This window comes from Lynx canadensis, chromosome F2 (genome assembly GCF_007474595.2).
Source record: "Lynx canadensis isolate LIC74 chromosome F2, mLynCan4.pri.v2, whole genome shotgun sequence".
Taxonomy (NCBI): domain Eukaryota; kingdom Metazoa; phylum Chordata; class Mammalia; order Carnivora; family Felidae; genus Lynx; species Lynx canadensis.
Window position 1 is genome coordinate 49,954,538 of NC_044320.2, and position 13,435 is coordinate 49,967,972.

At 36.3% G+C, this 13,435-nt stretch overlaps 1 protein-coding gene across 3 annotated transcripts; it reads left to right on the forward strand.

Annotated features, from left to right (window-relative positions):
* Window positions 1-506: 506 nt before the first annotated feature.
* On the forward strand, window positions 507-11,165 carry CA1 (carbonic anhydrase 1). 3 transcript variants are annotated; one of them, XM_030304348.1, is made up of 7 exons: window positions 507-543; window positions 1,041-1,238; window positions 2,635-2,753; window positions 5,219-5,314; window positions 7,917-7,979; window positions 9,310-9,465; window positions 11,049-11,165. In XM_030304348.1, the coding sequence occupies exons 1-7, from the start codon at window positions 507-509 to the stop codon at window positions 11,163-11,165; spliced, it is 786 nt and encodes a 261-aa protein (XP_030160208.1). The 3 variants fall into 3 exon arrangements, with proteins under 3 accessions (XP_030160208.1, XP_030160209.1, XP_030160210.1); XM_030304349.1 differs by lacking the exon at window positions 1,041-1,238; XM_030304350.1 differs by lacking the exons at window positions 1,041-1,238; window positions 2,635-2,753 and having other exon boundaries at window positions 529-543.
* Window positions 11,166-13,435: the final 2,270 nt, after the last annotated feature.

The following is a 13,435-nucleotide window of genomic DNA, read 5'->3' on the forward strand; positions in this document are numbered from 1 at the left end:
TGTTATCTGATTTTAAATTAACATCATGATACTAGTTGCAACCATCCTATAAACATGTGAATTATTCTCCTTACCATTTGTAGTATTACTTAAGTATCCAGCAAGGGTATAATTGGAAATATCAAGTGCACAAATCCATTTTTAATTTAGGAAACCCAACAACTCATATATGAAAGTATTTAGCTGTATCTCTACTAACATGAGAGAAATGGGGCTGGTTTTATAAAACTTATGACTTAGATATTTTGCTCTTACAATATAATAAAACAATTGAAACTGATCTGACCTTTGTGGGCTTTTTTTTATAATATCTTTTTTTATTTTTATTTTTTACTTATCTATATTTCCTGATAGGCAGAGATGATGACATAGTGGCCTATTAAGGGCAGAGAAGTTTCTATAAAAACCCACACGAGGTGGTTTCCATTGTTTCCTGCATGCTTACTTGCAGTCAGTTATTCCAGGAATTACCTTTGTTTGCAGAAAAGAAAACCAAGTAGAAGATCATGGCGAGTTCTGACTGGGGATATGATGACCACAATGGTAAGAGTTCTTCTGTTCATGTAAAACAAAATACTAGCTCATTGCCTTTTCCAGTAAAAGAGATATTGTGCATTTTTTTAGAAAGTAAATAAATATAAATATAAATAAAATAGCTGTACAGTCCTAGGTTAACAGTTTGAATTGCCTGACTTGAATAATTATAATAACTTTGTACGTACCCTTAACAGTTGTCCTTTGGGACATGGTTGTCTACAAAATGTGTTCTCTGTCTCTTCCTCTTTCTCAATCTCTCTCTCATCTGTATTTTAGAAATCTAGTGCTAATTGTAAAATATTTATTGTGGTGTTGACAAATACGCTATTTCATAGGATAGTATAGAAAAGGAACATTCTTAAATGTTGAATTTTCATTAAGTTAGACATAATATCATTTAAGATACCAGAATTAATCCTAGTCTAATAAGCAGAGAACTAGTTATCCTCCTAAAACTTGGAATCAGACATGTGGTGATTGTATGCATGTGTTTACCTCGCTAGGTCCTGAACAATGGGGCAAGCTGTACCCCATTGCAAACGGAAATAACCAATCTCCCATTGACATTAAAACCAGTGAAACCAAACGTGACACCTCTCTTAAACCTATCAGTGTCTCCTACAATCCAGCCACAGCCAAAGAAATTATCAACGTGGGACATTCTTTCCACGTAAGCTTTGAGGACAATGATAACCGATCAGGTGAGCCAAAAGATCCTTCTGGTTATGTTTTCTTTAACTCTTCTGGGACAAATTAAACAATAGGACTTTAAGAAACACAAACACCATCCTTGGGCTTTTGTGCATGTGTGTAGTACACATAACTTGGCTGCGATCTGGTGAAGCATCTTGGACTTCTGGAAAACTCCCAAGTGCTAAAGGTGAATGTTGGAACCCCCAGCTCTGTCTTCTTTCAGCCCTTCTCTTCCATGACACCAGCCCATCTCTTCTGGTCTCTAGAATCTTTGCACTCACTTCACACTCTCTAAATAAACAGTATTTTTTCCCAAGAAGGTTTAATGAACCATAATGAATATAGAATATAGAACATGAAACTGAAAAGGCAAATATTCTCTAATTGGAATGAGGACGGAGGAGCACAGTAGGAAAGAGAAACGGAGTGAAGAATGTGTTTATTTTTTACCGCCAGAAAAATAGTTCCGTTGTTGTGAAGTTCTCGGGCACCAGTAAGAATGTAAGTCTTACATAAATCTTGCAAGATTTATTCTGTGCTTAAATGCACAGGTCTATCTCCCCCCTCCCCGCCCCCCTGCCCTCCACTGCTATACTGTAGTCACTGAATTATCTTCATACCCCAGAATCTGGCACATTTCCTGCTACATGGTAAGATTCTCATAAATGTTTCTTGAATAACTATCGAATGGCAATTTCATAAGACAACTCTACTGACAAAAAGTAAGACTTGTTTTAGCACTTTCCTGCAAGGTTCTGACCCTAAATTTTAAGCACCTTGGGGCTATGTCCATTGTTATATTATATAAGATCTGGTGTTATGTGTGTTTAATTAGTCATATGATTGTGTAGACTCTCTAAAAACGACATAGTCATTCAATGTTAAAATTTTTAAAGTGACCTCACTGACCCCCTAGCACTTTCTTTCGGTCCCTGGACAGGCATTCTCAAACAAAGCTGTCAAGATACACTGTTGTGTTTTGACTAGTAAAAAGTAAGTGATGAGTAATTTGTTACTCAAAATAAATTACTAAAGATCTTAATGCATACTTCCTATTTAGTCTTTGTTGAAAGAATGAATGAATAAACTTGTAAATTAAAGCAGATTCGAGGAAATCCTTACAATTCACCCACCTTCCAATATACTTTCTTGGCAGCAGAAAAAGGTAAAATTACAGCTCATGGGCTGAGAATTGTATATAACTCAATGCAATGGTCAGGGATGCACCATACATATGAATGCCATCATCGTGGATGTGGGAAAAAATCCAACAAGAAAAAGCCTTTGGCACCAGCGTTTGTTTTTAGTTCTACTCAATCCATTTTCGTGTTGGATTATATTAAATGCAAAGATAAGCAGGAGCTTATGATCATAAAACTAATAGTAGTTCCCTTTTTCTTCTAGTGCTGAGAGGTGGTCCTCTTTCTGAAAGCTATAGGCTCAGTCAGTTCCATTTTCACTGGGGCCACACAAATGACTATGGTTCTGAACACACAGTGGATGGAGTCAAATATTCTGGAGAGGTAATGTAACTTAGTAACTGAGACATAATTACACTGAGAATTACTCTCAGAAGCAGCTGCTTTACTATGTAAGACACCATTATAATAGCTCCAAAGGAATGAGCATTCTGGTCTTTATAGGAGAACTCCCAAGCCCCTTTAAAATCAAACAGGCACGTACTGAGTTTGGCAATAGAAGGAAATTTTGCATGTGAAAAAGGTAGCTGAACTTGGAGTTGAGCTCCTGAGCCCAAGAAGCATCTTTCTCTTCAGAATGCCTTAAAAACTGTTACCTTGACAACAGCATCAAGAGGAGACACTGCTCTCCTTTAAAGCTCTGACTCTAAGCTGACCACACCATTTGCTTCTAATTCAAATGTTCAAGTTTGGACACACCAGTGGCATAGGTGTAGCCAGGCTGGAACACTTCAATAAGACTCTACTAAGAGTGCAAGTTTAACCATAGGAATGTATACAAAGAATAACATACGCCTAAGTGAGGGCCTGAGGGCTCCTGCTGTAGGCCACCACCCTCCACCCTCTTGACTTGCCCTCACATAGAAGTCTGTGATCCATTTCAAGACTTTTCATCTGTATATACCTAGAAAAATCAAGAATATTTGCATCAAACTGTCAACAGAGCATCTGGGAGATTGAAAAAGAAGAACTTCTGTTCTTTATATGTATTAATATAATACATAAATGTAATATATATATATATATATATATATATATTCTCCCATATATACAGGTTGACTTTTTATTTTACTTTTACAAAATGAATTTGTTATACAAATAGTTTTGCAACTTTTTCTAGTTACGAATTTATCATAATCGTTTTTTTCCAAGTCAGTAGAGTTAATTCTACCTCATTCTTTTAATGTTTGTATAGTATTTCATTGCATAAATATATCAGAATTTATGTAACTGCCCCCCCCCGCCCTGATGGACAATTGCAATGCCGTTTGCTTTTTGTTCCATTGGTTTTTGACTTTTACCAAAATATGCTGCAACAAATACATATACCTTATACCCCAGTGAAAACACATCAGTGGGGCAGATTTTTTTTTTTTATAGGAGGGATTACTAGGTTACAGGGTATGTGCTTTTATTATTTTGATAGAAGTTTTGGGAATTATATATGCATATAACTGGCTTTACGTTACATTGTAAAGCTTGGCTAATAACTTTTAATACTACAGAAACCTATTAAATGTTTCTTCCCATTTCTCCCTCAAAAAAAAAATAGACTAAAATTAAATGGACTCGGAGCCTAAATTAATACTATCTTTTTAGATGGGTATCTGGCTGTATCTAAGAAATCGAAATCAGTGATTCTCCCATCTAATTTAAGAAAAATAAAAATAATCCAGGCTAGAGATGAGAGGCACTTAGCCACAAAATTCCACATGTGATTGAGGAAAGGAGGGAGGGAGGGAGGGAGAGCAGGAGTTGGAAGGAAGAGAGGAGGAGGGGAGAGAGGAGGAGGGGAGAGAGAAGCAAGAACCAGAGAGCAAGAGCAAGAGACAGAAATTAAATAGGTGGTATGGAGAGAACTAGTTAATTGAAAGTGATGATTGACCAGATGATCGCTTTATGTTACGAGGTCATAAAAGAATTCTTTCAGTAGTGGCATTTGTGTTCAGCCCTAATTCAAGACAAAAGGCTGCCATTGACAGATTATGGGGAAGGACATTCCAGACAAAATCAGCAGCTAATGCAAAGCTGTGAACCAAGTGAAGAGGTATTATCTATGAGATGTGCTTGCCGAAAGAGGGCTATTGATGGGGGCGGGGAGCAAGAAATTAATGATAACTGTGGTACTTTTTGATTGAGCAATTCGGTAGATGATGGTACCTTTTCCAAAGCTGGGAAAATGAAACAGTGTTGGCAAGGAAAAAATCAAGAGTTATATTCTGGCCACGTTAAGTTTGAGATATTATTAGACATCAATGTGGAAATATCAAGAAGATATCAAGGTGACATACATACATATTGGATATTCAGATCTAGAGTTCCACAGAGAGGTTAGGCTAGAGATAATGATTTGAGAGGAGCCTACATATGCTCAAGAGAATGTGTTCTTGGCCAAGACTCCTAGATTGTCCAGGAACCCCTACCCATAAAGTTACTAAAAAGTATCTCACATGACAGAAATTATTTCAACTGTGTTTAAAACTAGTCAGTTCAAATTCCTGATCTTTTTATACCAAAGCAATTTTTTAAAAGAAATAATATTGAATAATTATAGTATTAGGGGAAAAGAATTTTACTCACTATTTCCCTGGAAGTTGCAAATTGCCCACTCTATTCAATGTACATAACCCTTCTTAAGAGTGAGAATATAGCCCTTTTATCCACTGGATAAAGGTTCACATAAATGTTATTTAAGCCAACAGTACACCTTCATATATTAACAAGTTAATTTATAACTTTTTGTCTTCACAGAAGTATAAATAACTAATTGACCACATTATCATTTTTAGCTTCACATAGTTCACTGGAATTCTGCAAAATACTCCAGCTTTGCTGAAGCTGCCTCACAGGCTGATGGTTTGGCAATTATTGGTGTTTTGATGAAGGTGAGTTACAGAGCTCGGTTAACACAATTTCTTACATCAAAAAAGTATAAAATAAGGCAAAAGGATATCTGAGTCTTTCTTTTTAAAATTTTCCATTCTACTAATGGCTACAGGTGAGCAAACAGTTCTCGAATACTTTGTTGCTTTGTTTTCTCTTGGTTTTTTCCCTTTTTTGAGAGAATTAAGTTTCAGGTAGGGCTAACATGGGAAGATATTGGAAGAAGGTGGAATTTCTATTTTCCAGCTTTTCTAAATTTCTTTTCCTCTAAACTTCTACTTCATAGGTTCAGGAATTTATCAATTTAATGTATCATCAGAAAAAAAAATACTAAGAGGATTATTGTCCCATAAAGAAAGTTCAGTTAATATTTAAAATGTCAGATATTGGGACACCTGGGTGGCTCAGTTAAGCATCTGACTATTGATTTCAGCTCAGGTCATGATCTCAGAGTTTGTGAGATCAGCACCCCCCTCGTCCCGCGCCCATTGGGCTCTGCTCTAACAGCACAGAGCCTGCTTGGGATTCTCTCTCCCCCCTGCCCCTCCTCCACTTGCTCACTCTCTCTCAAAATAAATAAAGTTAATAAAATAAAATAAAATAAAATAAAATAAAATAAAATAAAATAAAATGGCATATGTTGCTGAAACCCTCTATAGGAGAGCCCCTGAAAAGTCCTATAGGGAAGTTATTATTAAATTGGATATACTAGGATCTTTTGGGTTCTGCTCACCAAATTCCAATGTGACAGGTTCCCCCCACACCTCTAACAAGCAATTCTTGGGCACCAGAGGGTGTCCAGGAATTCAATTCTAACACTATCTACCCAGAGATAGCATCAGGTTCCACAGGTTAAGGGTTCAGACTTGCAAGATTACAAGTCCCCCTGCCCCACTTCAAACGTCAGTCCTCAAGTCCAGATAGTTGTTACCTGTGCTTCTGACTGGTTATAAATCAGAGATTCCCATGACCTCTTCCTTGGGTTCAAAGAGGCTTGCTTAATTTGCTAGCACAGCTCACAGAACTCAGAGCAATATTTTACTTAGTAGATTACTGGTTAATTATACAAGAGTATAACCCAGGACTAGCCAGATAGAAAAGATGCATAGGGCTAGGTATGGGGAAAGGCAAAGAGCTTCCGTGCACTGCCCAGGCACACTGATTTACCTGTATCTCCTTTAATTCACCAATCTGGAAACTCTCTGAACCCAGTCCTTTTGGGTTTTTATAGGAGCTTCATTATTTAGGCACAATTGATTAAATCATTGGCCACTGGCAATTGATTCAAGCTCTAGCCCTGTCCCCTCTCCTGTCCTTAGAGGTCTGAGGGTAGAATTGAAAGGTCCAACCCTCTAATCCCCTGTTTGTTTCTCCTGGCAACCAGCCCTCACCTTCAGATTCAGTCTAGACGTCCCCTAATTAACATAACAAAAGACACCTTTATCACTGTCATCACTTAGCAGATTCCAAGGATTTTAGGAGCTCTGTGTCGTAAACATATGTCTTATTATAAGCATCACAGGTAGCTAACTTTTGGGATTATAGCAATTCTAGTTAACCTTTCTTGAGCACTTACAACATGCCACGCATTGTACTCATTATAACTAATAAAACAAGCCAAAAGTAAGAGGTTGTGTTTTGTATCACAGTTTTGCTAAATTCCTGGATTTTGTCTTGTATATCCCTGAACATCTTGTCGATATTAAATTAAAACCAAGGTTTTGTTTTCCACTTCATCTGTGGTGTGAAAAAAATGACATACACAGAGCCATTTACAATGGAGATATAGTGGCCATTTCAGAGCTGCCTTGCACATCCTGCTTTTTGAACCTTAGAACTGGGCCAAACCACCAATATTCCAAGAAATCAACAAGAACAAGAATATCCTATTTGAGAGAACTAACAAAAGTGAACTTTTACGTAGTGACCACTTCACCTGACAAATCTGTGAAGTACAAATCTCACCCTGCTTGTCAGCACCAATGAACTCTTCTCAAAAACTACTTACATGGAGGCGCCTGGGTGGCTCAGTTGGTTAAGCGTCTGACTCTTGGTTTTGGCTCAGGTCATGATCTCAAAGTTTGTGAGTTTGAACCCTCAGCCGGGCTCTGTGCTGACAGCATGGACTCTCTCTCTCTGCCCCTTCCACCCTCTCTCTCTCTCTCTCTCTCTCTCTCAAAATAAAAAAATAAAAACAAAAATGTAAAAAAACAAAAAAACAAAAAACAAACAAACAAACAAACTACTGACATGATCATCCTTCTCTTCCATAAATGAGTCTATGTCCTGTAATTAGAATGCTATTTGGGTTTCTACCTCAATCTGTGTGCCCTGAATTGTAATTCTTTGATCTCAAGTAAACACTTTACCTCTTGAGCTGGTTTCTTGTTTTTAGGTTGACGGTGGTTACACATTATGAACAACTTACAGAGCACAAGGGCCCGCAAGGACATACAACCAACAAAATTCCCTTTCCTAAAGCAGAGAGAAAATATCTTACCTTTCTTCAGTTATGGTTTCCAATTGAAAAAAAAAAAAAAAAATAGCCAAACATAGGTTCACTTAATAATAATTTCTAACACACATTTTTTTTTAAATCTCCAGGTTGATAAGGCCAACCCACGACTGCAGAAAGTACTTGATGCCCTAAACACAGTTAAAACCAAGGTAAATAGACTAAACACATTAGTTTAAATCAGAGAACAAGAGGGGCCCCTGGATGCCTCAATCAGTTAAGTGACTGACTCTTCATTTCAGCTCAGGTTATGATCTCACAATTCCTGGGGGATCAAGCCCCACATCGGGCTCCATGCTGAGAGCGCAGAGCCTCTGTGGGATTCTCTCTCTGCTCTTCCCCTGCTTAAGCATACCTGCGCCATGTACACACTTTCTCTTTCTCTTTCTCTCAAAAAAAAAAAACTTTAAAAGATAAATAAATGAAAGCATTTAAATCTGAGAACAAGAATCCACAGAACTACTGAAATCATTTACATATTTGAAGTGGGGAATAGGAAGCCTAAAGCAAAAGTTACCACTCTGAAAATCAAGGTACTACTTGGATATTGCTTGCTTCTGAGGTCTCTGACTCAGGTGTTTGTTTTGTTTTTTTCTTTTTCACAATTATTATCTATTTCAGCAGGATGAAGCCTATAGAAGAAGAAGTTTCATAGCCATTCAAATTTCTTTAAAAACTATATCCAACTAAAATGTGATTTTTTTTCCCATTTCATGAAGAAAAATGTCTCTATTTCTTTAGCAGTACAAAAATGCAGGAGTTAGGGGTATTTTTTTGAGATACCATCAACAAGCCATTAATAAACAACCAAAACAGAAATAGGAATAAATAGAATAAGGCTAAAACATAACTAGTTTGCACATCAATAAATAGTTTTGTCACTGGAACAGTTTCTGGCATCATTCCTAAAGAAACAGTAAATGTTTGGGGCACCTGGGTGGCTCAGTCAGTTAAGCATCTGACCTTGGCTCAGGTCATGATCTCACAGTTTGTGGGTTCGAGCCCCATGTCAGGCTCTGTGCTGACAGCTCAGAGCCTAGAGCCTGCTTCTGGCCCCTCCCCAACCCCTGCTCACACTCTGTCTCTCTCTCTCTCTCTCTCTCTCTCTCTCCCTCTCTCTCAAAAATAAATAAACAAAACAAATTTTTTTAAAGAAACAATAAATGTTTTATTCTGGAAGTGAAATATCTTCTAGAGAGTATAGATTATTTTAAAACTTCTTAACATTTGTTTATGTTCAGCCAAATGAGGAAAGACGATTGCTTGGCCAAAATGCCAGTGTAGCAATTTTTCAGTCTTCTATTACTTTTATTGTTTATATCTACAAACACACCAGTGTATACTATATAGTAGGAAAATTAAATTTTCAGCTAAAATATCAAGACAATATATATACCAAAATTATATAACATAGATACCATATATGTATATGCTGTAAGTATTTTAAATCATGGTATAATGATACATTTCTTTTCCTTCCAGGGCAAACGAGCCCCATTCACAAATTTTGACCCCTCTACTCTCCTTCCTTCATCCCTGGATTACTGGACCTACTTTGGCTCTCTGACTCATCCTCCTCTTTATGAGAGTGTAATCTGGATCATCTGTAAGGAGAGCATTGGTATCAGCCCAGAACAGGTAGAGTATAAAAGGTGAAAGAGTGGGACTTAGGAGTGCAAAGCAGGAATATCACTTCAATTCATAGTAAGGTGGACATTATGATTTCAAATAGATTTTTGAGGAGTTTGTTTTCCACTCCCAGTGAAAAAGATTCATTTCTGACCTAGATCTATTGAATAATTAAACAGAAATGTGTGTTATAATACTGTTTTCTACTTTATACAGAAAAAAAAAAATATGAGATTCTGAACTCCTACTATCTTTTTGACCTTATTTAAAAAAAAATCCAACCTTGACAAGTGTCTTCCTAAGAGTTTGAGAAACAAAGAAAAGATTGTCACTGGAAATTCTACCAAGACTTTGAGGAAGTATGGCTCACAATAGACATACCTTGAGAGTTGACAAAGGTTTTTTGTTCTTTTTTGAAGGTTTTAATTATTAACTATCCAAAAAAATATCTCTTTAATTATTGTTTATAATTATGATAATAATAACTACCACTGATTGAGCAAGTACTTTCATTAGGTGCCTTATACATGTTTTGTCAGCCAATTCTCAGAACAAACCTATAGGACAGGCAATGTATGTAGCCTACTGATAACATATGCTACATGCCAAGCAACATTCTAAGAACTTTATGTGTATTAACCCATTTAATCTTCACAAAAACCCATTGTAAATAGCTGATAGTGTTCAATATTTTTCCTATCAGCTATTTAAGGGGCCTGCTCCATACTACATTATCTGTATAAAGTTTTGCCTCTATTAAATCTGGAGCGATAAAATGTTGAGGACACACCAATTTCTTTTTCAGTTGCAATCATTATTTCCTTTTTTGCAATTTTCTTTTAATTGTGAAGTCAGTGACTTTTTTTTCATGCCTCAATAGTTTTATAGGCCAGTTGATGTTTTTCTGGAACTCTTAAGAGTCTGTCTACATTAAATGACAGGGTTTTTTGTGGGTTTTTGTTGTTGTTGTTGTTTATTTTGTTTTTGTAAGGTGATGTTTTAAGAAAAAGGTAAGAATATATTTTGGGGTGGGAAAGTGATTATTCTGAGAACTCATAAATTATCACACATTGTGCCTTAACAAAGAAGCCTTCAGCCATAGCTGAAGTCACTTACTCTAAATAGGCTAGATTTTTAGCAGAATTGGACACACAAGCTGAAAACAAACTGATGGCTGTCAGAGGGGAAAGGGTGGGAGATGGGCATAACAGGTGAAGGGGAGGGGAAGGTACAGATTTGGAGTGAATAAGTCACAGGGGTAAAAGGCACAGCACAGTGAATATAGTCAATGTGATTGTAATTTTACTATACAGAAACTGAGGCCAAAAGCAGAAAGTCACTGACCCAATTAGCCCAGTTGACACTCTGAGAAAGTTGGCATTCTAGTCCAGTCAATCCTTGATCATTTAAACCAAATACCTAGTTCAAAGAAATGTGAAGGAATTTTTGACTTCCACCCTTCCAATTGGTGAAGTCATTGCAATCAATAACTTAGTTTTTTATATATCTGTGCATTGATTATACTGGAAATAAAGTGCTTTGTGTAAATTTAATAGCCTTTGATTCCTTAAATATTTTATTCTTCCTCCCAGCTGGCACAGTTCCGAAGTCTTCTATCAAATGTTGAAGGTGACAAAGCTGTCCCCATTCAGCACAACAACCGACCACCTCAGCCTCTGAAGGGCAGAATAGTGAAAGCTTCATTCTGACGGGACCAGGAAGGAACTTATCCTCCTTCCAGAAACACTGCCCTGCTTCTGACACAAACCAGTAAAACAAATTTTGAAGAAATAAAATTATTTCAATACTAGCAAGACAGCATAGCTGCAAATTTAATCTGTAGAACTGAAAAGTTTTAATTTTTGTTCTTAATGCTTAACTCAAATAATCATCTATAAGCTTGTTAAACTTGTGTGTAAATTCAAGTTTATTTTGTGGAATTATTTATAATTACAATTAAGGTATATTGGATAATTTCTTAGTGACTTGTATCTCTTTCCACTTTATTCAGTTTAGTTGAACCAATAAAATAATTTTATCCCTTTCTTATCTGTTATGTACTCTATTTTTTTAATATTAATTTTCTACCCCATTTACATCCAAAAATCTTAAGTGCCTTATTTGCAATATTATTTTACCTCGAATGTAATAACCTAAGAGCAGCTTGAGATGAAATATTGAGAAATGTATTTTCTTACTCTTAAAGGCAAATATATAGCTAAGATGACAACTGTACTTAATATCGTTATACCAGCCCTACATTTGTGTTCTCTGTGATTAAAATGGTGTCTTTTATACAGGAAGATGTTGCTTCTGGATATTGCTTCCACTTTTGCTCCTCCCATTAGTAAAGCCAGTGGTTCCCCCCCCTTCCCCCCATTATTATAACTGATTAGCTTGAATAGAGAATCTATAATTCAAAATTTGAAGAAAATTCACCAGTGAATGGTTTATAAAAATGATGGAGTCATTTGGACCTAAAATCATATAAAAACATCACATAATTTTTAAGTCAGATATGTCCCTAAACTGAAGCCAGTTCTTTCTGAAGCCATATCTACATCCAGAATTCAAATCTTGTGTCTAGTGTATAGTCTTGTAATTGACTTTCGTTTCCTTCTCTGTGATTTAATACAAGGAACTGTATTAGACACCAAAGTCCATACCCATTCCAATGTCCTAGAGCTGTCTAATGTTACAGAATCGGTAAAAACTTCTAAATAAAAATAAACATAGTTTAAAAAGACAGATCAAGCAGATTCTTCATTGCTCTGAGAGAGTCTTTGTATAAAGATTGTGTTTACTTTGTACCTAAAAACCGCACTAAGAGACTTCTTTTGAAATTTTTGATCTGGGGCCCAGAATTTAAAGAATCCTTCTTATTAAAATGTAATAGGTTCAAATAATACTTTAGCTCTGCTCACATAAGCATTATATAAACAGAAATACTTTCTCTGCAAAAGTAATGTGTGTATATTACTGTATATTTGCCAGATACCGAGAAAGCCTGAAGCAGTTACACTTGTCCTATGATCCTCTTATTTTACATGAGTCACATTGATAGGATTTCAATTCTAAAGTTATCAAAGGTCATCATGAAAGCCAAAGAAAGAGGGGTATGAGTTAATTTGAGAATATATTTGCATGAGGTATAAAAGGCATAAAAATTTTTGCAGAAAGATATCTGCAAAAAATATCTACTCAAGACCCACAGTGTTTGAAAATATTTCCCAAAAAGAAATTGAGCAATTTACAAAAAAACAAATTTCACAAAAAGGATCTGAAAAATATTTAACTTGATGACCCATATATTTTTTAAGAAGGTTAAAATGTATTCTTGAATTTAAATATAAATCTGTAAGTCTTGTTATGAAGAGGGCAAAGAGATGACACAAGATATATGATGGTCATCAAACTTCATCCCTAAGCTGAATGCCAACTGGGGAGCATGTTTCCCCTTACTGCTTCTGCCAGAATTTCACTTATTTGGCAGAACTCACGAGGTGCATTATGGGGGCTTTCCACATTTCTCTGAAGTAGCCGATAAAAGCAGCTGTTGAGAGAAGATATGTGGACAAGGCTTTGGATGATCTAAGAAGGCAACTCCTATGTTTCTTTGACTCGCCCTCCCACTGTGTGCCCTCTTCCCTTGCCAATGTAGGTAAATGATTTGAACATCCTGCAAGTATTTTCTGATTTTTCCATGAGGTTTGGCAGCTGACCTTCTTCCAGTAATCCAGAATGACAGTGCCACCTGATGGGCCCAGCTCAAGAGTAGAAAGGTGCTTCTATACCCTACTGTTTCCTGTCTTGTCCAGCCCCACAGTCCCACCCTTGCTTTCAGAAACACCATGCTGAATATTTACGGTGTCCTTTTGCTAATTTGTGAGTCCAACATATTTTCTAAATTGTTCATTTTTGTAAGTTTTAGATAACTCAAAGAATGTTAAATTCATCAAAGACAGAATTAGGGAAAAGA

Bases quoted from the DNA above. Each gene is read 5' to 3' on its own strand.
- CA1 (XM_030304348.1), top strand. From the start codon at position 507: ATGGCGAGTTCTGACTGGGGATATGATGACCACAATG. The intron at 544-1,040 runs GTAAGAGTTCTT...TTACCTCGCTAG, and splicing joins GGGATATGATGACCACAATG to GTCCTGAACAATGGGGCAAG. The intron at 7,980-9,309 runs GTAAATAGACTA...TTTTCCTTCCAG, and splicing joins TAAACACAGTTAAAACCAAG to GGCAAACGAGCCCCATTCAC.